Source organism: Odocoileus virginianus, chromosome 23 (assembly GCF_023699985.2).
Source record: "Odocoileus virginianus isolate 20LAN1187 ecotype Illinois chromosome 23, Ovbor_1.2, whole genome shotgun sequence".
NCBI classification, from domain to species: Eukaryota; Metazoa; Chordata; class Mammalia; order Artiodactyla; family Cervidae; genus Odocoileus; species Odocoileus virginianus.
This window is the reverse complement of record NC_069696.1, coordinates 12,860,518-12,887,470: the sequence shown is the minus strand read 5'-3', so window position 1 is coordinate 12,887,470 and position 26,953 is coordinate 12,860,518. Positions and strand designations below refer to the sequence as shown.

At 61.2% G+C, this 26,953-nt stretch overlaps 1 protein-coding gene and 1 long non-coding RNA gene across 4 annotated transcripts in view; one reads left to right on the top strand and one right to left on the bottom strand.

Moving 5' to 3' along the window:
* The window catches only part of WNT7B (Wnt family member 7B), a 54,111-nt gene that overhangs the window by 13,618 nt on the left and 13,540 nt on the right, over nucleotides 1-26,953 (top strand). For 2 of the 3 annotated variants that reach the window (XM_020902215.2, XM_070453503.1), the window contains exon 2: nucleotides 13,313-13,539. In XM_020902215.2, the coding sequence (XP_020757874.2) occupies nucleotides 13,313-13,539 (227 nt within the window). The remainder of the gene's footprint in view (nucleotides 1-13,312; nucleotides 13,540-26,953) is intronic. The other variant, XM_070453502.1, reaches the window with a different exon arrangement.
* On the bottom strand, nucleotides 13,470-17,010 carry LOC139030576 (uncharacterized). The gene is made up of 2 exons (XR_011482960.1): nucleotides 16,139-17,010; nucleotides 13,470-16,037 (listed from the first exon to the last, which is right to left on the bottom strand). It is a non-coding gene; the product is annotated as an uncharacterized lncRNA (long non-coding RNA).

The window sequence follows — 26,953 nt, the reverse complement described above, 5'->3', positions numbered from 1 at the left end:
CCAGCTTTGGGGAGAGCAGAGGGCGGACTGGAGCGCGGGAGAGCCTGGGCGGGTGGGGTTCGCTGAGTCTCACTGTCACTTGGAGATGCCGAGAGGCCAAGGCAGGCCCCCCGCCCGCACCTGCTCCCGGAAGAGGGACCGTCCGGGGTGCCAGCCTGAGGCTCGGTTCCCAGGGTGGGGTCTGGACCTCGCTGTCCGCCCAGAGGGGATGGGTCGTTGCCCACTGTCTGACGGGAGTGAGCCCCCCAGACCTGCTGCTCAGACCGTGTCCAGGGTGGTCAGGAAGGCCGCAGCGCTGGCCAAGCCACTAGGCGCCCAGACTCCCAACCTGGCCACGGGCCAGCGGGGCCTGCCAGCTTCCTCCCACCTGTTCCGCCCACCTGTCCGTCCATCCGTCTGTCCTGAGGTTTCAGACTGCCTCCTGGTCACCCAGGCCTGCAGCCGCCCCCGCGTCCAACAGATCTGGGGCATCAGGGCCTCACGCCTGCTCAGGCCTCAGCTCGCCGTGGGGCCTCAGGTGCCTGGGCACCTCTGGGCATCAACATCCTCACCTGTACTTCGGAGAGTGAGGAGAAAGGTCAGGGCTCAGGCCTGGGAAAGGTCTGGGCACAGCAGAGGGTGCAGGAAGCACGGCCGTGGCCTGGACAGACAGGAGCTGCTGAATTATAGCCCCTCCTCAGGACGTAAGGCCTCCTCAGGAGCCTGGGGTCGATGCACCCATGTTGGGCAGAGGAAGGGAGAATGGAGGAGAGACCCAGGTGGCCTTCTTGGAGGAGAGGGCATCAAGCTGGGCCTTGAATCTTGCCTGGAGGAGACAGCGTGGTTGGGAAGGGGAATTGCTGGCACAATGTGGCCAGAACCCAGGAGTGTTGTGAAGGGCCTACATGCCCAGCAGAGGTCTGGACGTTTCTGAGGTCAGAGGTCAATATCCTGAGTGACTGGGTGAGATTTGGACTTCACAGATTTGGCTGACATGGGGGCTGGATAGATCCTCCAGCTCCGCGGGCCAGGGAGGGTCTGGGAGGGCATGGGCTGTGCGTGTCCGCCTCTGGTAGGCAGCCCCTACCAGCCCCTGGGCAGCCCCTGCCCAGGACCCCCTGCTGCCACCTGCTCTCGCTCAGGCCACCCGGTTCCTCTCCAGGGTGGGGTCCCCGATGCCAAGCCAGGAATGCCAGCTATGCAGGGAGGGCGGGGGCCTGCCGCCCGCCACGGGCGCGAGGGAGCGGGCGGACGCCGCGCTCTCCTCCCCAGGAACACCGCGGGCAGCGAGCTCAGCGGGGCAGTGGCCTGGAAAGACTGCAGCCCGTGGACCCGGGCGCAGGGGGCCAGCCCACAAGAGACCCCTCCCGCGAGCAGGGCCATTCCCCACAGGGGACGGATGGGTAAACTGAGGCTCCCAGGGCCAGTGAGAGTCAGGGGCTGAGCCAAACTGGAACACAGGATCCCGATCCAGAGAAGGCTCTAGGATCCAGCTGCAGGTACCTAGATGGTTGCCCAGCCCCCCTGTGCGGATGGGACACTGAGGCCTGGGCGTGGTGTGGGGGGCCCACGGGGACCCCTCCTCCCTGACCCCCACCACAGAGCTCCCCGCGGGGTGTCCTCTCGGAATTGCAGTCTCCCCCTCTGGAAAGGGGGCTGGCAGGGCCCACCCTGTAGAGACCTGCTGCAGATGGCATGGGACACAGGGGAGCAGGCTGCTCGGGAAGGGCGGTCTTTTTGTCCTGTGGCCCCCTCCTCCCTTCTGGTGTAGGCCCTTTGACTGGGCAGTGAGGGGATGCCTCGGATGGCCAGGCAGACTTCAGTAAAGCCAGCCCTCTGCACACCCCGCCCCCCGACTGTCCCGGGGGTTAAGGCGCTCCTGACCCAGTAGAGGAGGAAGCTGTTTACCAACAGAGGGCTGACCGTGCCTTCCTATCAGACGAGAAAGCGGAGTCTCAGGAGCAGTCTTGGGGGGCCTTCCCGAAGCTTGGGACGTCCCCAAGCCACATGCCTCCCCTCAAGCTGGCCTAGAACCCCAGCAGGGGAAGGAGATGAGCAGATTCAAGGCAGATTGAGTGGGGGCAGGTGGCCTGTGTGGCCCTGGGCCTTGGCACTGGCTGCACCAGCCTCCTAGCCTGCTATTCTGTTCTCTCCTGATGCATCCGACCAGGGAAGGCTGTGGGGACCCTGCTGGTGCCGAGCTCTGGGGCTGTGATGGGGACCCGGGGGGTCTGCAGAGTGGCCCCTGACCCGGAAGACATTCTTGTCCGCGTTTGACAGGCAGGAGCACTGAGGCCACCAGGAGTCCCTTACCCCGACTCTGCCCCTCGGGGCCCTGCTGGGCTCCAGAAATGAGAACCTCTTCTGGCTTATCTGTGGCTGGGAAGTTCTGGGCCAAACCCTGGCCACCTGAGGGAGAGGCTGGCGGGGACGCAGCCGTGGGTGGGCGTGGGGGCCAGGTGCCTCCCTCCCAGGTATTTGCCCAGTTACTTCCTGGACAAGTGGACCCAGGCTCGCCTCCCTGGCTGATCGCAGATAATTAGAACATTCTTCAAATATTTTGCCGGAGGATGCCCGAGAAGGAAGAATTACAAAGCGCCCCGGGCTAGGAGCGTGGGCTGGAGGAGCTCTGGGCTGCTGGGCCCCCGGGGCCAGGCCAGGGTTGGGGGCCTGGAGGGAGGCGGGATCTGGTTCAGCTCAGCCAGCCTGTCCCTGCCTCCCAGGCAGCTGGGGGCATGGCTGGGGAAGGGAGGGGGGTCATGTCCAAGGTCTGGCTGGGTGCCAGGCACTGTTGGGGACCCCCCCCTAGCTGGCGGTGGTGGATAGACCCTGCCCCACATGGCCTCAGGAAAAGCTGGAGGGGTCAGGCTTAGAGTCTTGGGGGCCAGGGGGGTGGGAAGGCCTCTCGGAGGAGGGTCTCTGAGGTGGGGAGGTCAGTAGGTCTGCGAGAAGGACCCGAGGGTGAAGGTGCAGTGGCAGAACACAGAGCTAGTGACCCGAGTGATAAGGGGTGTGGCAGCCTCATGATTGACAGCACCCAGGGCCAATGAGGAGCAGCCTGCCGCTGGGCTGAGGCCTTGAAGCCACGCCCAACTGGTGCTGGGGGCGGGGCAGAGGGTCAGGCCAGGGGAGGGGTGGGCGTTCCCAGAGGGAAGAGGGGGCCGGCTGGCTGGTGGCCTGCGGGGAAACCCTTTCTTCGCTGCTCACCTCCCCAAGACGGGTACTTGCTTCCTCCCCAGGGGGAAGGCAGGGGTCAAAGGTCCCCCCGGTGACCTGCGCTGGCTCCGGTGGTTCTGGGAGGGGTCGGGGGTGTGGAGGCCCAGCTGGGCTCAGTCATGAGGTCTGGGTTCCGGAAAGTCCTTGGCTCCCAGCCCCCCATGGAGTGCTGCCCCAGTCCTGGGCTCCAGAGCATTCCCAGGATCCTTTGGTGGGTTCAGGGCAGGCTTAATCCCCATCCCTGGGGTGGGGAGGTAGGCTGCATCAGGGCCGGGACTCTGTCCCATGAGGGGGCAGCCGGGGGTCCCTGCCGCAGTGGGCGTTTGCCCTCTGCGGGGGCATCTTTGTCTCGGACTGTGGTTTGCGGGGTCGGGCGTCGGGGAATTTGTAGGTGAAGCAGCATGCCAATGTGGAGGTGCCGGGCCCAGCAGCCGCATCCGTGGCTGTCGCCTTAAGGCCCTGTGGACAGATCAGATGGCTCGAGGCTTCCTCTGGGCCTGAGAGGCTATTCTGTCACATGGGCCGGGCTGGCAGTGACACCATCTCTGTCTGGCTTTTTCATCAGGAAGTCAGGGATGCCAGTGGATCAGGGCCCAGGGGAGGGCATGCTGGGGTGGCCTCCCCCCATAATCACAGCACCCTGCTCACCTCTGGGGGCTTGCAGTGCTAGACCTCATACGGAGGCGGGCATTCACTCAACTGTGTAAAGTGGCAAGATTCTTGTTCAGTCGCTAAGTCAGTCGTGTCTGACTCTGCGACCCCGTGGACGGCAGCACGCCAGACTTCCTTGCCCTTCACTGTCACAAGCTGCTTTCTATGGACCTGGAGGAGTCAGAGAGAAGATGGGGTGTGCCTGGGGCCCCCGCCTTGCCGAGGGTATGTCAGCGGCAGCGTCCTGCTCTTTGTGCGAGGGGTGGGGTCCCTGTCCATGGGAGGCCCCAGTGGATGTCCCCATGCGTCCTGCTCACTCACGGGTCCGTCCGGCAGCCATGGGGACCACTGAGGCTGGACGGGGCCTGGCGGGTGGGACAGAGCGCGCTGTGGGGAGTGAGTCAGTGAGGGGAGGCCGCCGGCGTGGGGAGGGCCTGGGTTTCGGGCCCCGCTCCCAACCTGGCACAAGTGTGGGGGCCTCCTTCTGCAGCCCCCTGGGAGGCCCCCCCAGTGCAGCCCCTGGGGACCAGTGGGGGAGGATGGTTCTCCAGGTGGACAGGGGACCCTCCAACTGTCTTTGAGGGTCAAGGATGAGGTGATGAGGTACCGACAACCTGGGACCAGGCTTCTTCCCTCCCTCCCTCCCTCGCTGAGCTCCTGGGCAGGTGGGTGGACCTTCCGGACCTTTCAGTACTTATTCTGAGGAATAACAGCAACAGCTATCACTATTATTGTTATAACACTTGCCTCCCCACTACTCAGGGGACTCTGAGCCGAGTCCAGCACGCCGCAGGCTCTCATGCCACCTTGAGTCCAGCAGCAAGAAGGATTTAGGCTAGAGTACTAGCCGCCGGGGCGGGTTTGGAGGGTGTTGGCTCCTGAACGCAGCAGGGGCGTCCTACACAGGGATGGGGAGGGACAGGATGGTTCTAGTCCTGAGCACTGGGGAGACTCTGGCTCCCCCCAGTCGACCCCTCTTGGGTCCTCAGCATCCCTGAGGTTGTTTCTCAAGGACGCTGGAAGGGCCCCAAGGCTGGGCCATGGCAGGAGAGGGGCTTGGGCGTGACAGGGGTCTTAGTGAGGCAGCGCTGGGAGGAGGCTGCCCGTCAGGGCCAGGCCCAGCTCCTCTGGGCAGAGGACAGCTAGTAGATGGGCAGCTCTGCCTCCGGCCCCAGTGCTGGCCAGGCGCAGGCCAAGAGCAACAGACCCTGCCTCGTGCAGTACCCCCCCCCCCCCCCACCACGAAGGGCTCCCTCCACTCCCAGGGCCCTCAGGGTCCCTGTGCCCACCTTCCTTACTGCTCCGGGAGCTGCTGGGGGAGCTTGCCTCCCTATTCAGGGTTCCCAGAGGACCAGGACCCCGTGGGCACAGGCTGGCCACATCAGTGGACAGAGTCTAGGCAGAGGCAGAGGGTGGTAGGCAGGCAGGCAGGCAGAGGCCGGCCCTAAGCAGAGCCAGGCTGGGGGTGCCCTTTGATCCTGGGGCTTCTGAGCGTGGATTTGGGCCGTGTTGTGGCCCAGCTCCGCCTGCAGAAGGGGGCCAGTTCACAGCTGCCCCCGCAAGCCTGTGCTGTAGGAGAGGTGAGCAGCCTTCAAGCACACAGGAATCATCTTTAAGGTTCACGTTTTTTTTTAATATTTATTTATTTGGCCGTGTTGTGGTCTCAGTTGTGCCAGGATCTTTCCTTGTGAAACAGACTCTTTAGCTGTGGTCTGAGCGCTTAGTTGCTCCGCAGCGTGTAGGATCTTAGTTCCCTGACCGGGGGTCGAACCTGTGCCCCCTGCATTGCGAGGCAGGTTCTTAACCACTGGCCTGCTAGGGGTATCATCTAATACTCACATTTTATTTCTTAAGGGTGCTTTTTTATTTTAGTTTTTGTAAGAAAACTTGGAGTTTTCCTTCTTGCTTTGTTCTGCCAGCCCAGTAAAGTCTCACACAGTGAGACCCCTGCATACGAAGGAGTTTCATTCTGAGAGTGCATTCTTAAGTCCACAAAGCTGGCCCAGGTACCCAGCTAACACAACTGGCTATATAGTACTGTACTGTAATAGATTTATGATACTTTTCACGTAAACCATATGAACATAAAAAACAAACACAAAAAATAAAGACAGTTTTAATCTTACAGTACAGAGGAGCCTGGTGGGCTACAGTCTGTGGGGTTGCCAAGGGTCAGACATGACTGAGCGGCTCACGCGTTCACAGCACCTTGAAAAGCACATTAGTAGGGCACAATAGTTGGCATCAGGGGCTGGCAGGCACGTTCACATCTTTGAAAGTTCACAACTTGAAGGTTTGTATATAGAGGACTTGCTATACTGCAATAGCTTGCTTTTTCATCGAGGTATAACTTACATAAAACACAGAAATCTCAAACAGACAGTGTAATGCATGTCTATGTACACGGGCACCCGTGTAACCGCTGCCCAGCTCAGGACAGAGAACATTCTAGCCCCCAGGAGGCTCTCCTGTGTACCCCTTCCCCCCGGCCAGCACCTCTCACCCAAGGGTAACTCTCTCTTGACTTCTGGCTTGATGCTGAGTCTTACCTGGCCTGGAGCTTCTGCTGTGTAGTAGCATTTGTGTTGTCCCGTCTTTCACGCAGCGTGGCCTCTGAGAGTCACCTGTGTATGTGGTCTCGTCCCGCGGGGTGAATGTGCCGTAATTTGCCTGTCATTCTTCTGGTGATGGTGGGTGGTGGTTATCAGTTTGAGCTGGAGACCTGCATGCGTGTCCTTTGGCAGACATAAGTGTTCGGTGTTCTTGGGTGTATAGACCCCAGAGTGGAATTTCTGGGTCAGAGGGGAGAGCTGGTCCAGGGATGAACCCCGTGGTGGGTGGGTGCAGTGGCCGATGTGGCACCCACTGGCTGCAGAACTGCTGGTTTAAGCTTCGGTCCTCCGAGAGCCACAGCTGGTCTCTCCCTGGGCCCCACAAGGGGAGTGGGCCCTGGGGGCTCAGTGAAGAGGGCCAGCGAGGGGTGCAGTCTCAGGCTGTGAGGGTTGGTTACTGATGGCTAACACCAGTGACCTCTCCCCACAGGCCAGCTACGAAGCGCCTTGTTCTTCGACTCATACACCCCTCCGGGCAGCTCTGTGATGTAGTGCAATTATGACTCCCACTTTACAGATGTGGAAACTGAGGCCCTTTGCAGTTAAGAAACTTGCCTGCGGTCTCTGAGCCGGGTAAAGGCAGGCAGGGTTGGCCAGGTTGGTAGAGCCAAGCTGGCCAGTACCGGCACTCACATTCCTAACCCCTGCCCACAGCATGGCCAGGTGGACAGCCTGGGTAAGGGCCCTGCAAACCCCCCGCCCTGCCACCCATCTGTTGCCTGGCAGCACGCCTCCCCCTCACCCCCACTGGAACCCCCCATCCTACAGGTGGTCCCACCCACTTGGACCGCTCTGGCGGGTAAAAGATCTTCTAATAGTTCAGGGGCAGCCGCCTCCTGTGCCAATGCTGGTCTCAGCACCCTCTGGTCTGAGACCGGATAGCCCTGTCCACAGCCCGCAATGAAGAGGGAAGGGCTTCCTGCCTGCAAGGCCTGAACCTTCCTCCTCCAAACTGCCCCCACCAACCCGTGGGACTGGCCCCAGCTGGGGTGAACAAAGTTCTGGATTTTCAGCTTTGCCCACTCCCTCTGGCATTTGCCTGTGTCCCGAGGCCCCCTGGATAGCGGAGGGGATGAGCCTGGAGCAAAATTTTCCATGGAAAAGTCAGCAACTGAAACACGAGCGCCCCGCCCAGCTTCTCTGTGCTCGGGGCCCCACAGAGCTGCCCTGCCAGCCTCTCCCAGGGCACCTGGGCGGGCAGCTGAGGGTGAGCAGCCTCCTGGAGGGTGAGAGCCACCCCACCCCCGGTGGGGCATCTCACTTACTAAGAGTCCCCTTAGCCTGTCTGCACCCGCAAACTGCCAGTTACCCCAGCATGCTGCCTGCGTCCGCCCTCCTGTCTCCTGCAGGGCACCAGTTGTTTAGCGACCATGTATCTCTTCCCCTTTCCCACTCGGATGGTTTGGTTTCCTAACTCCCTGGTCTCTCACATCTGCAGCCCTCCCTCTTCCAGGTGGAAGGAACAGTCCTGGGGTGTGGGGGGCCAGGCCTGCTCAAGGAGGTCAGTGGCGGGAGGAGGACGGGCAGGGTGCTAGGACTGGTTGCCAGACCTCGAATGCCAGCCACAGAAGCTGTCCAGAAACCTCGATGAACTAACAAGTGACCTGGAGGATTCATTTCACTTTATATACCTGCTTATTTATGTATGGCCACACCGTGTGCCATGCGGGATCTTGGTACCCTGACCAGGGATTGAACCCAAGGCCCTTGCAGTGGAAGTGCGGAGTCTTAACCACTGGGCCACCTGGGAAGTCCCCCTGGAGGATTTTAAACGCAGGAAGGATGGAAGCTGTGCTGTGAGAATGAAAAGTGGGCGTAGTCTCCCACCCCAGGCCATCTTCTATGTTACGCTCCTGCTGTGTGCTGCGCTTTGCGTTGGCTTCCCCAGTGGTTCAAGTGTAAAGAATCTGCTGCAATGCAGGAGACCCAGGTTCAGTCCCTGGGTGGGGAAAATCCCCTGGAGCAGGAAATGGCAACCCACTCCAGTATTCTTGCCTGGAAAATCCCATGGACAGAGGAGCCTGGTGGGCTACAGTCCACGGGAGCGCAAAGACTCGGACGCGACTGAGTGAGCATGCACGTGCGCTGTCCTCCGAGCCATGCTGCTGAGTTCCGGAAGCGGAGGCCTGGCGGGGTCTCCTGGGGCGGGTCCCCCGGCCTCTCTGAGGCCAGTCTGCACACCTGTCACGTGGGGGTGGCAAGGCTCATCCCGCCAGTGGAGGGCTGAGACTCTACAGAGGCCTGTGTGGCCCAAGTGGGTGCTCAGAAGAGGAGTATTGAATGTCTTTAGGGGGAAAAAGTCCCCGTGTTCTAAAGGACACAGTTCTGAAATCATTTCTTAATTATCAACCGTATCTGATTACTTATGCTTCTGGGGTGCAACGCAGCTCTCTTCTCGGAAGCTCTTGTTATTGTTGCTTAGTTATGCCTGACTCTTTGTGACCCCATGGACTGCGGCCCACCAGGCTCCTCTGTCCGTGGTATTCTCCAGGCAGGAATACTGGAGTGAGTTGCCATTTCCTCCTCCAGGGGATCTTCCCTACCCGGGGATTGAACCCTGGTCTCCTGAATTGGCAGGCGGGTTCTTTATCACTGAGACACCTAGGAAGCCCTTGTCTCACCTCTAAGGCCCACGCTGGCATCTCGGGGATGGCTGGGGCCCCATCCTCGTCCTCCGTCATCACCCCCACCCTGGGGAGGCAGACGAGCAGCCACAGGCAGGGAGTCGGCCGGGCGAGACCCTCTCAGCCCCTTCCACACATCTCACCCACGGCCGGGGTGTGCAAGTCCCGTGTACAGATAGCATTGTTTGAAATTGTGTCTAACCTAAAATTTCCACTTCCACGTTTGAAGCATACAGTTGCATGGTGCCTGGTGCATTTGCAGTGTTGCGTAGCCATCACCTCTGTCGAGCCCATAACTTCTCCGTCAGCCCAGGTGGAAATCCCGCAGCTATGAAGCGGGGACGCCCCGCTGCCCCTCCCCTAGCTGTTTCCATCTCCGTGGGTTTGCCTTTGCCCGGCATTTCTTATCAAAGGGATCCTACAACCCGTGGCCTTTTGTGTCTGGCTTCTTTCACCAAGCATCATGTTTTGGAGGTTCATCCATGGAGCTTGTATCTGTGCCCTATTCCTTTTTATGGCCAAATAATATTCCGTTGTCTGGAGAGGCCACATCCTGTTTGCCCACTCATCCGCTGGTGGACCTTTCTGCTACTTCCTCCTCTTGGCTGTTGTGACTGGTGCTGCTGCGAGCATTTGTGTTCAGGTTTTTGTTTGAAGACCTGGCTTCGTTCTTTTGGACATACACCCAGGAGTGGACTTGCTGGGTCCTGTGGTCATTCTATATTTAACTTTTTGAGGACCATCCCAACTGCTGCCCCATTTTGCATCCCCACCAGAGACGCAGAGGGTCCCAGTTTCCCCACGTCCTTGCCCACACCTGCTATTTTCTGTTGTTTCGATCGCAGCCGTCCTGGGGGGCGGGAGGTGTCTCTTCACTGTGATTCCGGTTTGCATCTCCCCAGTGATGAGTGATGTTTAGAATCTTTCCACGGGCTCTGGGGCCATTTGTCTTTCTTCGGAGAAATGGCTGAGCCCTTTGTCCTTTTTCACATTGCTCTGCCTGCTTGTTACTGAGTTGCAGGCGCTCTTTTAGACACGATCCTTGAGTATCTTTATTATTATTGTTTTTGGTTTCCCGAGGTCTTCGTTGCTCTGTGCGGGCTTTCCCTAGTTACAGCGAGCAGAGGTGACTCTAGTTGCTGCGTGTGGGCGTCTCATTTCAGTGACTTCTCTTGTTCTGGCTCACAGGCTTAGCTGCCCCGTGGCAGGTGGGATATTCCCGGACAAGGGATCGAACTGGTGTCCCCTGCATTGGCAGGCGGATTCTCAACCACTGGACCACCAGGGAAGTCCCAATCCCTGAGTATTTCCTCATTCGTCCATTCATTCACCCACTGGGGCAGTGGGCTACATGGGGGCAGCTGCGAGGCCCCAGGGTCAGCTCACACCTGCACTGCCCTGGACACATTGGTGGTCTTGGGGTGGAGGGAGGCCAGGTGTGGAAATAACGACTGAGACCAGGGCAGAGGGGTCCTGTGTCCACGAGACCAGTGTCCCCCATGTTTGTCCTGGGCAACGGGCCCACGTGATGCTGAAGCTGAAACTCCAGTTCTTTGGCCACCTGATGCGAAGAACTGACTCATTGGAAAAGCCCCTGATGCTGGAGGGCAAGAGGAGAAGGGGATGTCAGAGGATGAGATGGTTGGATGGCATCACCGACTCGATGGGCGTGAGTTTGAGTAAACTCTGGGAGTTGGTGATGGACAGGGAGGCCTGGCATGCTGCAGTCCATGGGGTCGCCAAGAGTCGAACAGGACTGAGTGACTGAACTGAACTGAACGGGCTGAGGTGCTTGAGCCCAGGCGGGCTTGCCCTGGGGCCTGGGAGGGAAGGAGAATTTGCAGGACGGAAGAAAAGGGAGGGAGACCAGCGTAGCAGGCAGAGGGACCAGCAGGAGCAGAGGTGGCAGGGTCGTTAGGGGGCGGGTCCAGGGAGACTCCGGCTCTGGGCAAGGAGCCTGGGGAGCTGTGGGCTCTGAGGGGCATGATGGGGGGGTGTGGGGGGTGAGGAGTGGCCAGCCCAGAGGAGGGGCCCGGAGCTACACAGCCTCTTTCTGCCCCCGGGTCTGTCCTGTTAGACCCCGTTTGTCTGAAGCCCTGCCCCCAGCGCAGGGGTTCTCACCCTCGGCGGCCCGGAACCTGCTGGAAGAATCCGATGGGGAATGTGCTGTCCGTGTCCAGGCTCCGACCCGAGGCCTGGAGGCCGGTGCCCGGCAGAGTTCCCATCCATCTCGTTTCCCCGGCTCGGTTTTCTGAGCGTCTACGGTTACTTTGGGCTGAATTCCCCAGATTCCTGCCCGCTCCCAGCCCCGCCTGCCCAGATGCTCTTCCTCCAAGCCAGCCCCGGGCATTTCTGCCCATTGTGCCTGTGGGAGACCCAGGGGGGTCCTGGCCAGATTAGCGGGTGGGGCGGGCGGGCCACGGGGATTGAGTGTCGCCAGGGCATCCTGGGCGCAGCACGTGCTGTGGGCTCAGGCCCCACGGGGACTTTCCCAGCCGGCTGTGGGTGCCCAGCTGCCCTGGAAAAACACTGACTCGCTCCTGTCCAGAAAGGGGCTGGCACGCCGTGGGCAGAAGGCTCCAGCTCACTGTGCTAGGAGACCAGGGCTTGGGCAAGGGCTTTGGGCAAGGGCTTTGGGGGGCCCCTCGTGGCCTCCCCACTCCCATCTCTTGCCCTCTGGTCTGCTGTTTGGAAGTCAGACACCGTCTTAAAACCAGCTATTGCTGTGGGCCCGCGAAAACCAGCTCCCCTCTTTTCAGCTCGCTGTCCCGTCCCTGGGTGCTTAACGTCAAACGGCCGATGCAGCTTCTGTGGGAAACAGTCTGAGGGTTCTTCAAAGAGCGAAACAAACGCCCAGGTGACCTAACAGTTCCACTCCTAGGTACATGCCCCGAAGAATGGAAAATGAGGACTCAAACTAAACCTGTGCATATGTGTGCAGGGCAGGGTTATTCGCAAGAGCCAAAACGTGGAAGCAAACCCAATGTCCATCAGTGCCGAGCAGGTAAACAGCATGTGATATTGCCATACGATGGAATATTATTTAACCACGAAAAAGGAAGTTCCTGATACAACGAGGATGAACCTTGAACAGGTTGTACTAATTGAAAAAAAGCCAGCACGAAAGGGCACGTGGTGTTTGATTCTGTCTGTATGAAATGTCCAGAACCAGCAAGTCCACAGGTGCAGAAAGCAGAGTCTTGGCTGCCAGGGGGCTCAGGGGTGACTGCCAAGAGGTAGGGGGTGCTTTCTGGGGTGGTGACAATGCTTTGGAACTTGGTAGCAGTGGCGGTTGATGAACATTGGGAATGTGCTGGATGCCACAGGACTGTAAACTGGTAGAGTGCCTGCCATGTGAATTCCACCTCCTTAAACAGACAGTCAGGCTGATGGCAGACACCCAGAAAGTGCCCCGGGTTCCTGCAGGGTGCTGGGGGCCTAACTCGGAGCATTTTCAGGAAGTACCGCTCTGAGGATGCTTTATCACAGTCAAGTGCCTGCCAAGTCCAGCACCCGGGCTAAGTTCATGCCAGCTCCTATCTTCTCCTCTGCATGCACCCCGTCTTCCAGAAACGAGAAAAAAAATAACGACAGACATCCCCGTGTGTGTGGCCTTTCTCCCCCATGCTTCTCTGGTCTGAGCCTGTGTGGTGGGAATAGGTGTTTTATACAAACCCACAATGAGGGTGTGAAAACAGCCTCAGAGAGACAGGCTACACGTGGGCCGCGGCTGGAGTCAGGACCCGGTGGGCTTGGCCCCTGGCCTGGCCGGCCCCCTTAGCAGCCTGCCTGGCTTCAAGCCCCTGGGGGAGAGGGGAGCTGGGGGTCTCCAGGTGATGGGGAAGTTGGGGTTTGCTGCTTGGAGGCAGCCGCGGACAGTCCCAAGTTCATGGCCTGCAGTCTGTGTGTCTGATTCTAAGGTTCAGAGAGGCGTGGTTCTTGTGTTTGGAGGACTGTCGATTCGTCGGACTTGTGACTCTGTGGTCCTTGTGATCCCGTTCTTGTGAACTCGGGGCTGAGGGGACTTGGAGGGTGCATGCGTGTCTTTTCAAAACAGAGTCCCACGTGCGGGTCAGTGGGCCGTGGCCCCTTGAGGGCAGGGGTCTGCGCTTCATTCCCTGGAGGGCAGGGCGTGGCAAGGGCTGGGCTCCGGGAGCGCGCATTCGCAGCCCAAGAGGCTGGGCAGGGCAGGCACGGCGGGCGTCTCACCTCCGTCCTCTCCCTCCACAGAGCGCTGTCATCCGTCGTGGCCCTGGGAGCCAACATCATCTGCAACAAGATCCCTGGCCTGGCCCCGCGGCAGCGCGCCATCTGTCAGAGCCGGCCCGATGCCATCATCGTGATCGGGGAGGGGGCGCAGATGGGCATCAACGAGTGCCAGTACCAGTTCCGCTTCGGGCGCTGGAACTGCTCCGCCCTCGGCGAGAAGACCGTCTTCGGGCAAGAGCTCCGAGTAGGTAAGGGTGCCTCCGGGCCCGTGGGAACCTGCCGTCCGGGCTGTGGGTGCCCAGGGGGCCAGGCACGCCCACACCCTCGCCCTCAGAAGGCTGGGCCGGCGCTCCCGCTCGCTTTTCTGTGCCCGCTGGCTGGTTCCTCTGCTGTCCCAGCACTGCTCTGCCTGCCCGGCCCTCTGGGGCTCTGCCACCTCTGGGACCAGGGGGGTGTCGAATGGAGCCAGCCCATGTGAATGGACACGAGCCCTCCATCTGCAGTGTCCTGGCGCAGACGTGAGTGGCAGGCCGGCCGCAGGGTGATGCAGGGGGGCGGTTAGAGGCCCGCCTTGCAGATCGGTGGCCGCCGGGCGGTCCTGGGCATGAGGCTCTGTCTCCCCACTTTGTCTCTGAGTCTGTGTCTGGAAATGAGCTAAGGGTCGCAGCTCCTACAGGGGGTGAGCAGGGGGCTTGATGGGAAATGCCCCCAAGATGTGCTGTGTAAATGCCGCTGTGATTCTGAGAGTGGAAGGGATTGTAGAGGGTCAGGGCGAGCAGAGGGCATGGGACGCCGCAGGGGACACACGGGACGGGGAGGCGTCCGGCTGGAGGGCTAGCAGGGCGGCTGGGTGTGCAGGGCAGTCGGGGCCAGGAAGAAGTGGGCCTCTGGGGACTCCGACAGTGACAGCCAGGCAAGGTTTCAGGGGGCCGAGCCTCACTACGTTTGCACGTCCATGCATCCTGCTCCCCACGGCGCAGGGGTAGGCTCCCTCAAGCCTACTTTCCGGGGAAGGAGACAGGACTAAAGGGAGAAGCGCATGAGGCTTGCGGAGTCCGACCTAATTGGAGCCGCTGTGTGACCTTTGGCCTGGCGCTCAAGCATCAGTTTCCTCATCTGTCTGGGTCCCCCTCCCAGGGCCTCTTCCAGGGCCTGCCTGCATGCGAGCTAAGTCGCCTGTCATGTCCAACACTTTGGGACCCCATGGGCTGAAGCCCTCCAGGCTCCTCTGTCCATGGGATTCTCCAGGCAAGAGTACTGGAGTGGATTGCCATGCCCTCCTCCAGGGGATCTTCCCGACCCAGGGATCGAACCCAGCTCTCCCACATTGCAGGCGGATTCTTTACCATCTGAGCCACCAGGAAAGCCTCTGAATACTAGAGTGGGTAGCCTATCCCTTCTCCAGGGGATCTTCCCGACCCAGGAATAGCACCCATAAAGTCTCCCACGTCTTGCACCTCCTGCATCGGCGGGTGGATTCTCTCCCACTAGCGCCGCCTGGGTAGCTGTAGGTGTTTAATAATCAGCTGCTGCACAAGCGGGGCGGAGGCGGGGGGCGGCGAGCCGGCCTGCCCCCTCCAGGAGTGTCAGAGGGCGGGGAGTGAGGACGGGGTGCAGTGCCCGGCGCGCTGTGACCCCAGGCCCCTGCTGCAGGCACAGGGCGGGCCTCCAAACGTGTGCGCACCGCAGGTCCCTCCCAGGGAGCCCGGGCCTGCCTGCCGAGCGGAGCCGCAGCCGCCGGGACCCAGGCCAGCGCTGAGCTCCTGGGGTTCAGAGTGCCTGTGTGGGGCTGGGGGGGCGCAGGGGAACCCCCAGGGCCCCTTTGCGGTGGGCAGCCTGTGGGTGGCACCTGGCAGCCCCAGGAGGGTGGGACCGCCCCCCCCCCGGAGGGGCCCACCACCCAGGAGCGGCTTCCCCTCTCCCGGTGCCAGCAGAGAGGGCGGGGCTGCCTCCACACCCACCGCAGCTGGGAGGGCCTGGGCCCTGGTGCCCACTCAGCTGCCTGGCACCCCCTCCCCCGAGACCTGGGGCTCCCAGAACATGGAGGTCCATGGCCACTCGGGGGAGCTGGGTTCAGATCCCCCCCTTCTGATAGCCCTGCCTGCCTCCTTGGGCAAAGGGGACCTCGGTGGACGTGGTCCATGGCCTGAAGAGAGGTAGGAGCTTGCCCTCCACTTAGGACCTTGAGACACAGGCGGTGAGTGGGAGCTGGCCACTCTGTGCCTCTCCTCAGGGCCGCGCCCCGGGCGGGGAGGTTCACCAAGAGTACCCAGGAAATGCCGGGCTCCACATGATGCACCCAGCAAAGCCCAGAGGAGTGCTGTTGCCCCCCAACCCCCACCAGGGACTGGCCCACCCCCGCGACAGGGACCCAGATCACTTTTCCTGAGAGCATCCCCTGGTGCTTCCAAGGCTCTTGGCTAACAGCTCCCAGCTGCTCCTTCTTGGAGACCAGCCCTCTGCCCACGGAGAGAGGCACCTACCGCCAAGGAGGGGTCGATGCGGTGGGGAGGCTTTGCCTGCGACTTTCTTCATGCCCTGAGCTCCTCTGGGATCAGGCCTCTCTGGCTCTGCTTCACCCGTTTCTCTCTCAGGAGCACTTCAGAGGCAGACTTCAGGCAGAGACGTCCACCCGCCGTCCGCGTCCCTCACTTTGCCCCCCTCCTGTCATCCCCGTGCATGATCAGCCACTCAGTCGTGTCCGACGTTTTGCCGTAGCCTCCAGGCTCCTCCGTCCGTGGGGATTCTCCAAGCGAGAATCCTAGAGTGAGTTGCCATGCCCTCCTCCAGGGGATCTTCCCCACCCAGGGATCAAACCCGCCTCTCCTCTGCTAGGCCGTTCCTTACCTTCGTGTGGCCGACCGACCCTCTTCCTTGGCCGGCCTCGGTTCCCATGGGCTTCTTCTTGCTTCTCTGGTTGCTCCTTCCCAGCCCCACCGCAGGCAGCTCTCCCCCAGGGTCAAGACCAGCACGTCCCCCGACCCCGGCCGTGGACCGCTAGGTGAGGCTGACCGTGGGCGCCTCTGGCTGAACACTCAGCATCCTGCCCCTGAAAGCTCCATCCTCAGCCTCCCCTGCTGGCCTGACCGCCCCGTCGTCTGGGCAGGAACAGTCTCTACCCCTCTCTCCACGCTGCCCCGGGGTCTGCCTCTCCGCTGGCAGCTGTCAGTTCCTCCCTCTGCCTCCTACTTACCCCAGCCTTGTCACTCCCTTCCCCCGAAACCTGAAGTAGCTCCCTACTGCCCAGGATGAAAGTGGCTTCTTAGCGTGGAGTCTGAGTAGCGCCTGCCATACCTCACCCCTGCCTCCCTCCATCCCTTCTCAGAAGCCGAGCTCCAGCCATCGCCACCTGCCTTCCCTTCCCCTTCCCTCCTCTGGGACTTTGCTCCCCGCTTCTCACCCTGGGAGGTCTCCGCCTCGCTCTCCTTGCTCGATTTCCCCACTGGCCGGGGAGGGCCTTTTTCGACCCATCGCCGGCTCTTCCTCGGCCACAGCCAGGCCGAAGTCACATCCAGGAGCGTCACCCTCCCGGGTCGCTCAGCCCCTGCCCTGAGGCCCCCTGCACTCTGCCCGCAGTGGGCGGGCTTCCTCCCACCAGGCTGGCTCCCGCCCAGGGCCTGGCGCCCTCCCCGGCCCCTTGCTGACCTCTGAGGAAGGCCCAGCTCTCAGCCAGGGGGCCCTGGCTGCAGGCTGAGTCCTGGGCCAGCGGAGTCCCGCCGGGTGCCACGACGGTGGTCCCAGCTGGCACCCTGCTCCTGCCAGGGCTCGGCTGCTGGGAGTCACGAGCAGGAAGTGAGGCCAGCCCGTGTCAGAGGCACGCAGGTGCCCCGGGCACGGGACCAGAGCCCGACTCTGGGCGGGCAGGCAGTCACTCGAGCGGTGCCCATTAATGATTGGCCCTGCGAGGGGGGATGGCCTGGGTGGGTGGGACAGGCCCCTTTTAGGTCCTACCCATGACCTTGGGCCATGCCCAGATGTTGAGAGCTGCAGGGAAACCCTTTAAACGCACTGTTCAACCTTGTCCAAGTTCCAACTCCTTTTCCGGCTCCTGGTGCTGTGGCTTGTATGCCCCCGGGACGGGGGCTTACTACTTCATGTGAAATTGACGTCTCTCATGATGACCCTGTGCCAGCTTTGGCCTGGGGCCCTCTGGGTGCCAGTCTCTGTGTGGTGGCTCTTTCCTTTTGAGCTGAGGCCCACCCTTGCCCACTCTCCACCAGTGCTGTCTCCCCTCATGCCTGGCAGCCTCCACCCTTGAACCCTGAGCCCACCCATGGTTATTTCCTCATTGTGAGAGTGAGGTTGGGCCACCCTGGCCCCTTCAACGCATTTCTCCTGTTACCTGACAATGGGCTTGTGGGGGTGGGGGTGTGGGGTAAGGATGGAGGGGACGTAAGAGTCTCCAGGGTGAACCTCGTATTCCAGGGACACCTGTTAGCAACTCAGGGCCCCCAGGGCCCCTGACCGAGGCAGGGCATTTCTAACAGACACCGTGATGGAGCCAGGAGTCCTGTGGAGCACTTCCTTGATGGGGTGAGCATTCGTGGAGACCCAGTGACTGTCTGAGTGACCCAGATCAGCACGAAGCTGAGAGCAGGGAAGGGGGCCCCGGGTGGAGGGAACGCCCGGAGCCAAAGCCCAGAGGCCAGAATGCGGGTGGTGTTTTTCCAGGAACTGCGGGAATGTCAGTGCACACCAGAAGATGGGCAGACCCTTGGCTGCCCAGGAGGGGTCGGGGCTGGAGGTGCCCGCAGCGCGAGTGCTGTGAAGGCCAGGAAGGCCCAGATGGGTCCCTGCCGCCGCTGCCCTGCCCCCGGCTGAGCCCAGTGCCCCGGAGACCCTCTGGCACGGGTCACAGGGGGCTGTGGCTGCAGCACTCGGCCCCCGCCCGCACCCTGAGCTGTCATGGAACACTGAGTCCCGCCCATCACATGCTGCTCGGACATGACCAGGCATAGGGCCACCCCTAATCCCGCTTCACGTGGGGCCCGTTTGCTCTGTGGGTGAGATCGGCGTTGGGAGCAGGCCTTCTGCCTGCTGGCCGCCTGCAGCGGGGGCTCAGCAAAGGCCGTCTGTTCCTGAACAGTCCGAGGGAGCAGAGAGACCTCCCTCCGCGCGTCCGAGAGGGGACGGTCTGGGGGCTTACCCGTTGGGGACTCGGAGGAGGAAGGGTAACTCTGGAGCCCTGTGCCCCTGCGCGTGCCTGGACCCCTGCCCGGGGCCTCAGAGTGCAGGCTCAGGCAGGTGCCAGCTGAGTCCCCAGGACGGACCAGGGCTCGAGGCCTGCCCTGTCCCCTCTGGGGACACAGGCCCCCGCAGGCAGGGGAGCCACTTGAAATATGGCCCGTGCAAACCGCGGCGTGCCGTAAGTGTAGGATACGTGACAGATTCCAAAGACGTCAAAAGAAAAAAGCAAGTAAAATGTCTCTTTCATGATCTTTACATTAAGATGTTGAAATGGTAATATTCGGGCTTCCCTGATAGCTCAGTTGGTAAAGAATCCACCTGCAATGCAGGAGACCCTGGTTCGATTCCTGGGTCGGGAAGATCCGCTGGAGAAGGGATAGGCTCCCCACCCCAGTATTCCTGGGTTTCCCTGGTGGCTCAGCTGGTAGAGAATCTGCCTGCAGTGCGGGAGACCTGGGACATCTTTACATTAAGATGCTGAAATGGTAATATTTGGATATACAGGCTAAATAAAATATGTCACCAAATCTAAGTTCACCTGCTGATCTTCACTTGTCTTCATGTGGCTGCTAGAGAATTTTAAGTGACCCCGGTGTCTCGTGTTTGGGACCTCTGTTTGTGGCACTGCTCTCAGAGGGGTCAGGAGTTGCCTTGAGTCTGGTCAGGGGCAGAGTGGACGTTTGAACCCAGATCTGAGTGTCTCCTCCCAGGACACCGTCCTCCAGCTCGGCCGAGGGCAGAGGGTCACCGCCGTCTGCCTCCTGGGGCAGCACGTGGGTGTGAGGTTGGCTCCCTTCAGTGGCCCCTGCCGGCTCAGCCTTCAGGCATTGAGTGTCTGCTATATGTCTGGCCTGGGGCAGGCGCAGGTGGTGGCGTGAAGGCCACCCGGTGCTGCTCTTGGGGGAGCCGATGGGGCTGGGAGGCCCGGCTGAGCCCTGGCCTTGAACCTGCACACCCTCTCAGGGATGAGCATCTTTGTTCTGTCTGTCTGGCCACACCCTACCCCCACCCCCACCTGGGGGCCCAGCCTGAGGCAGCAGAACAGACCTTTTCGAGGCTCAAGGCTCGGGGTCCAGGCCGCCAGGAGACTAGGGACACCCGGGCGTCAAATGGCAGAGTCGGGAAGATGTCCCTGAGGGCAGCGCTCCCAGCGGTTCACTCCTGGTTTAGGACGGATGAGGCCTGTGGTCAGTCCGGGGGCCCTGGCTCTGCGCCCTACATCGGAAGGCCCCTAGCTCCCAGGAGCAGCGGCTCCTGAGGCAAGCAGGCTCTGGACCGTCCGACGGTGACCAGCTGGGGGCTTGGGCTGGCCGGTGGCCGATCCCTCTACGTGGCCCCTCGAGGCCTGCCTGGCGCTCATCCAGGGTGGGAATTTTCCAGCCTCGGCTGGCAGAGCCCAGACAGACAGGACAGGCAGTGGGTGGAGAGAGGGTGCTGCAGGAAATACAGAGCAGCCTGGGCCAGCTGCCCCAGTTCCACCAGGTGACCCTGGGGAGAGTCACAGCCTCACATGCTCTGGGCCCCCGGCTGCCCACCCGCCCGGGACCGAGGCCGGGGTCCTGACTCCCCCAGGACTTGGGACGATGTTTCCCCAGAATAGGGGCAGGAAGTTCCCTCGGCGCCCACGCCGGGGTCCTGCCCAAGGCTCCACGGACAAGGGGTCCAGGCCTCTGGGCTCCCGTCCACCGCGCTGGACTCAGGTCACCGCGTGGGCAGGCCTCCACCCTTGGGCTCCCGGGGCAAACCTGGCCCAGATCTCAGCCTGTCTCCCCGTGGGCCCCTCCTGCCGCCGCAGCGGGGGCACCATCCCTCCCAAGGCCGCTGCGGCCAGGCCCTCATGCAAATGCCGCTCACTCCTGGTTCCACTGTCCACATGGCACAGACAGAGGCCCCGGAAGCCTGACCTGCCCGAGGTCACACACGGGTAAGAAATGGTCATCTGAACCCAGAGTGCAGCCCTGTGCCCAGCGAGGGTCCAGGCGCCTGGCTGGGGAGGGGGCAGGGGGCAACTGCGGGATGTGGGGAGGGGGCTCTGGTCACGCCGAGTTCCCTCTCACAGGCATCCGCTGATTTTCCTGCAAGCCCTGACGAGGGGGGGAGCGTCTCCAGGGCCGGCTGCCCGGGGCTGACCCCCTCAGGAGAGGGGCCGCCCGCCAGAAGCTGGGGTCTCGGGAGACTCCTGGCCTGCCCTCCCAGAGCCCCGGGCAGGACGGGAACCCCTGGAAGGCCAGCCCGGCTGGGCCTGCAGACCCCTGGGCCCTGGGCCAGGCAGGCTCCCTGGGCCCAGCCTGAGCCCGGCTCCGCGGGAAGGCCGCTGTGGGTGCGAGGGCCCCGCTAGGTCAGAACAAACGGCCTCGGGCGCGGGTGTGCCGGCGTGTTCGGACCTGGCACGGCTGTTTCCAGCCCTGTGTTTATGACAACGGCGGGGAAGAGCTTAGCTCGGAGACACTGACTCAGCCAGGAACCAGCGGGGTGGGGGCCGGGTGGGGCCGGAGAGAGGGGGGGTGCAGAGAGGGACAGAGGGATGGAGACGCAGATGGGGGGCGGGGGCAGGGACCGGCAGAGCCTCCCAGCAAGAGCGACCTGGGGAGGGCAGCACACACAGCAACACGCACACACAGGCACGCACACGAGCACACACACAGCACAGAGGCGGGCCTGTGCCCACCCGCTCGCCCACCCAGGCCCGGGGTCCAGGTCGCTCTGAGATGAGTGATAAAAGCAGCCTCGTGCGCTGAGCACTTCCGGAGCCCTCACTCCGCTGCCTGGACCCCGAGAGGTGGGGAGGGGGTACAGAAAGAGGCGACAGGGAGCAAGAGAGCCTCTCTGCCATCAGAGAGGGGGCCAGGCCGGGCCCCTTTCCCAGACAGAACCCTAGGTCAGGCCGGCAGGGGCCCTGGTGGGGCAGGGGCTCTGGGCTCCTGAGTCTTCGGGTGCACAAATGGGGCTCGGGGGCCCAGCGGCCTCGAGGCCCCTGTGGGCTTGGCTGCCCCCACCTCCTGCCTCCCGCCACATGTGCCGGGACACAGCGCAGGCAGGGGGCACCTGCCCAGGTCCCGCGACTGGGCCAAGGCTGGGGCCCAGGGGCCAGGCTGGGTTGTGGCAGCTCTGGGGGGCACACGGGCACTGCACCTGCCCTGCTGGGGGACCCTGGGAGCCGCTGGTGCGGCCAGGGGTGCCTCCTGGCCTCCGTGTCTCCACCTACACACTGCTGGTAGGGAAGGTGTTCTCCCTGCCTTCCAAGCTCGTGGGAGTCTGAGGCCCAGATTGGGTGGGGGTCTCAGAGGACCAGGGGAGCCCACCAGTGGGCAGTGTCCACTGGCTGGGCCTGGAGGCCCCGCGAGCCCACCCTGGCCCATGCGCCTACCCTACTTCAGCCCTGGCAGCCTCACTTGGACCTCGAGTTCCAGTCTGGCAAAGGTTCCTGTTAAGGAGGCCTGGAACCCACTGCACTGGGCCCCACCCCCGTGTTACGTGGGCAAATAGACTTGGGGGAGTGAAGAACCAGGCCAGGGCCACCCAGGAGCCCCAGGGCCATCTGGACGGGGCTGCGGGTCTCCCGAGCAGGGCGTGAGTACTCTGCTGCCCCCTACTTGTGGCCGATGCAGCGCCTTGATTGCCCCCAGCCGGGACCTCTCCACGCCTCTCCTGGTGACGGCCCTACCAGCTGCCCCTTCCTTTTGGAATGGTCTTTCCCCAAACCTCCTCACCCAGTCCCCCAGCTGGTCCCACTGGCTCGACCCTCAGACTGTATCCCAAGCCTGGCTACTTACCTCTTCCACCTGGCAGGCCATCAGGGTTTCTTACCCAGACCCTCCCACAGCGTCCCCATGGGTCTCCCCGCTTCCACCACACCCCTGCCATCAGCAGAGGGTCCTATCCAAGCCCCTTCCAGGGGCTCTTTGTCTTCATAGAACAAAATGTAAACTCCTCCCCGTGGGCTCTCAGAGTAGACACGGTGTGGCTGTCTCTCCTACATCAAACCACACACCCCCAGCTCATTCTCTCCTCGGGGCCTTAGCACTGCTGTTCCCTCTGCCTGAACACTGTTCCTTGCGCCTTTGCACAACTCACTTCTCTTGTGGTTCAGGACTTACCTTCGGTATCCTTGTTTATTATTTTGGCTCTGTGGGTCTTAGTTGCAGCACACAGGATCTTCATCTTCATCGCGGCATGTAGGGTCTTTTTAGTTGTGGCTGTGGGACCTGCTTCTCTGACCAGGGATCGAACATGGGCCCCCTGCATTGGGAGTGCAGTCTTAATCCCTGGACCACTGGTGGGAAGTCCCTTCAGCCTCCTTCCTGAGAGGGGCCTGCACTGGCCGCCCTCCACCCAAGTGCCTTCCTACAACCACCGTCCAGCTGACCCTCCGTGGTTCTGGCCGAGGCTGTCTGCCTGCACGCCCTGTGAACCCCCTCCCAGCCCATTAGTCTTGTCCTGCTGTTTGGTGGCCTTGGGCTTGGGGATGGGTGGGGGCTCCAGTCCGTGGGGTCGGTGAGGAGGGCTGACTGTGCTTGGCTTTGGGGAGACATATGGATGGTAAGTGCAGGGACGTGAGGGAAGGAGGGGTGAGACGGCGTAGGGTGCCTGGGTCCCAGGTCCAGTCAGAGAGGCAGGAGGCAGACCATGTGGGTTCTCCATTCTGGTGGGTGGAGAGTGGCCTGAGCATGGACTCTGGAGTCCTGGGTCAGATCCCAGCTCTGTGGTCAGCCTGCCGTGTGACCTCGGGCCAGTCCCTTGCCTCCTCTGAGCTAAGCACCCTCACTGTGAGGGGCGACCCCCATGAAGGTTTAGATCATCTAGGACGAGCTGTGTGCAATCCCCTGAAAGACTGCTTAGGGTTTTTTGTTTGGTTTTGGTTGGGGGCAGTTTTTTTGCTGTGTTTTTTTAAATATTTTATTTGACAGCGTCAGTGCAGCACAGCGGGTCTTTGATCTTCCTCGCAGCAGGAGGGACCACTTTTGGGTGCGGCATGTGGGATCTAGTTCCCTGAGGATCAAACCTGGGCCCCCTGCATTGGGAGTATGGCGTCTTAGCCACCGAACCGCCAGGGAAGTCCCTGCTGTGTTTGTATAACAGCTTTATTCAGATACAGCTCATATCAGTACAAACCATGCATTTAGAGTATACAATTCAGTGGTTTGAGTGCAGTCACAGGTAGTGCAACCATCACCGTAGTCGATTCTAGAACATTTTCATCGCTCAGAAGAGAAACTCTGTACTCTCAGCGATCACCCTTCAGTCCCCCTCGCCCTTGGCGACACTTGTCTGCGTTCTGTCCCTGTGGACTCACCTGCCCTGGGCATCTCACATCAGTGGGGTCATCGATAGAGGGCCTTTTGTGTCCGGCACCTTTGAGCGTCACGTTCTCAAGGCTCATCCACGTCATAACCCGAGTCCGTACTTTGTTCCTCGATGTGTCTGAAGTGTTTCATTGTGTTGAGGGACTGTGTTTTCTTTATCCATTCAGCTGTTGATGGATATTTGGGTTGTTCCCACCTTCTGGCTGTTGAGAATCATGCTGCCATGAGTATTCATGTACAAGCTGTTGCGTGGAAACGTGTTCGATTCTTTTGGGTTCATATCTAGGGGAGGGATTGCTGGGTTACAGAGTAACTCTGTATTTAACATTTTGAGGAACTGCCAAACCGTTTGCATAATGAATGCACCATTTTCCATTCCCACAAGTGGTGCATGAAGGTTCTGGTTTCTCCACATCCTCATCAACACTTGTTAGTGTCTTTTTATTTTAGCCATTCTAGTGGGTGTGACAGAGGATGAGAGGGTTGGATGGCATCACTGATTGAATGGCCATGAACTTGGGCAAACTCCAGGAGGTGGTGAGGGACAGGGAAGCCTGGCGTGCTGCAGTCCGCGGGGTCACAAGGAGCCGGACACACCTTGGCCACTGGACAACGACAGCAAAGTGGGTGTGAGGCGCTCTCACCGCGGCTCTGAGCTGCACTCCCTTGATGGCTGATGATGTCGAGCATCTTTGTGGGCTTAATGGCCATTTTTATCCCTTCTTTGGAGAGCTGTTCATTCAGATCCTTTGCCCGTTTTTAATTGTGTTGTTTGCCTTTTTATTACTGAATTGTAGAAAATACTGTGTTTTTTCAGAGCAGGGGAAGTGGGGAAAGGTGGGGTTTGACAGAACCGAGCTGTCGGCCACAAGCATGGGCACATATTTGCTCATGCTCATGGGAACTGCATTTGTGCACATGTAAGTCCAGGCATACACCCAGGACACGTGTGTGAGGACTCAGGCAGCGGTACACAGGATCCCCGAACATGTGCACACCACGGAGAGCCCATGTATGGTGTGTGACACACGTGTGGACAAGAAGCGCAGGTCAGCGACCCCTGTGTGCTGGGCCAGGCCTGCCTCTGGGACCACACATGGGCCCTCTGACACAGGGACTCGGCCATATCAGAGCAATTATCCTTATTATCCTTATTTTGCAAAGCGGGGACACTGAGACATACAAAGGCCCCTTGATTTGTCCAAGGCCACCCGACTGGTCAGTTTTAGGGTCTAGACCTGAACTCGAGGGCTCTGATTCCGAGGCCCGTCCCTGGGACCTTTGACTCTGACCTCACCTCAGTCGTTTCAGAATGTCAGGTCTGGGTTCTCCACTTCCTGGGCTGCTGTGTGACTTTGGGCTGCATGCTGCCTCTCTCTGGGCCTCAGACTCCTCGTGGAGTAGCACCAGATGGCCCCCCAGGTCCTCCCAGCTCCCCTTCTCGGAGGGAACAAGCGCCTTTCTCACCTTGCCTCCCAGGCCCGCAGTTAATCAGGTCATCATGAGCTCAATTAGTGCTGGTCGTGGCTTTCTGAAGATAGCGTGCCAGGCCCCTCGGGATGCTAGGAAGTGGGATGTGACTTTGAGTGGACCGTGAGATAGGTGTGTGTGCCTGGGGCCTGGGGCGGGCAGGCAAGGGAGCTCTGCCCCGGGAGGGCGAGAGGAGCGCTGTTCTGCCCAGGCCCCCGCGTTACCCTGTAGCCTCATTTGTCCCCCCCAGTGTGTGCATGTCTGCTGGCACTCAATCATATCTGACTCTCTGCAACCCCATGGACTGTAGCCTGCCAGGCCCCTCTGTCCATGGGATTCTCGAGGCAAGAACACTGGAGTGGGTTGCCATGCCCTCCTCCAGGGGATCTTCCTGACCCAGGGATCCAACCTGTATCTCCTGCATTGCAGGCAGATTCTTTACCACTGAGCCACCTAGGAAACCTGTCCTCTCCAGTAACTGCTCACAAATCACTGCCTGGTCCCCAGCGTCCTCCTTGAGGTCAGGGTGAGGGGATGGCATGGTGGGCGAGGCCCTGATGATCCGGGAAGACCCTCTTTCCCTGGACTTCAGGTCTGGCTGGCATGCAGTGGCCAGGGTCAGGGGTGGGTCTTTGCTCGGGGGGTTCTGAGTAATCAATAGGAAAGAGAGCAGAGCCGGGTGGCCTCTGAGTGGCCAGCGCCTCAGTTTACCTAGGGGGCAGTGGTCTCCGAGGGTCAGCTGTTCTGGATTCATCTAGAGTATGTGTGGAGGGGGCAGCTGGGCAGGCTGCCTGGGAGGAGGCCGTGGATAGCGCAGAGAGGTGCCTGGCCCGTCCTAGGGGCCCTGAGCTGTACCTGGCCGTCCGCGGCCCGCCCTGGCCCCCGCATTTGGTGTCCGTGAGGGCGATGCCTGTTTATACTGTTTGCTCTTCCAGCTCTCCTGGGACCGTGGGGCAAATGGGGGCACAGGCTCAGAGAGTGTTTGTGGCCTGCCTGGGGCTGCACCACAGGTGTGAGATTACAAGGCCGGGGTGCTCCTCCCTGCGCCCCTCTCTGCTTCCCTGAAACCTGGGGCTGGGGGCAGGGCTGGACTCACAGAGCCCACCTTGACTTCCCGCGTGCCAGCCAGACTGCCGAACCTACTGCTGGCTCTGGGGTCTGCAGGTGCAGATCCGTCTGGGGTAGGCTCCGGATCCCAAGCGGGGCCCCTGGGCTCCAAGAGCAAAGAGTGCCCCCCAGGACAGCGGCTGGCCGCACACAGACCGTCCCCGCTGCCTCCACCCAGCTCCCCACCCCCACCACTGGCTGCATCTGGAGCAGCCGCTGTGCTCACGTGTCCATCGCTGCGGCTGCCTGGGCAAATCACTTCCTGCCACTGAAGCTCAGTGTTCCCATCTGTGAGATGGGTCTCATCCAGAGGAGTTATTCCGTGGGTGGTCGTGGAGATAGAAGGGGATGATGCCATGTCGCGCATCCAGCCCCGGCCCTGCTCATGTGCGGGCTCAGGGAGTAATGTTGCGGGGTGGGGGCACACGGAAGAGTCAGACGTGGATCCCACCCACCACCCCTGCAGCCCGTGGGCACCTGGCAAGAGCCAGGGGAGGCCATCTCACCTCACGGGGGGGCTTCTGGAAGCAGGGGTCCTCCTGTCTGCGTTCAGAGCCTGGGTGTGCTGCAGGCACGTGGCAGGCAGGCAGGGCTC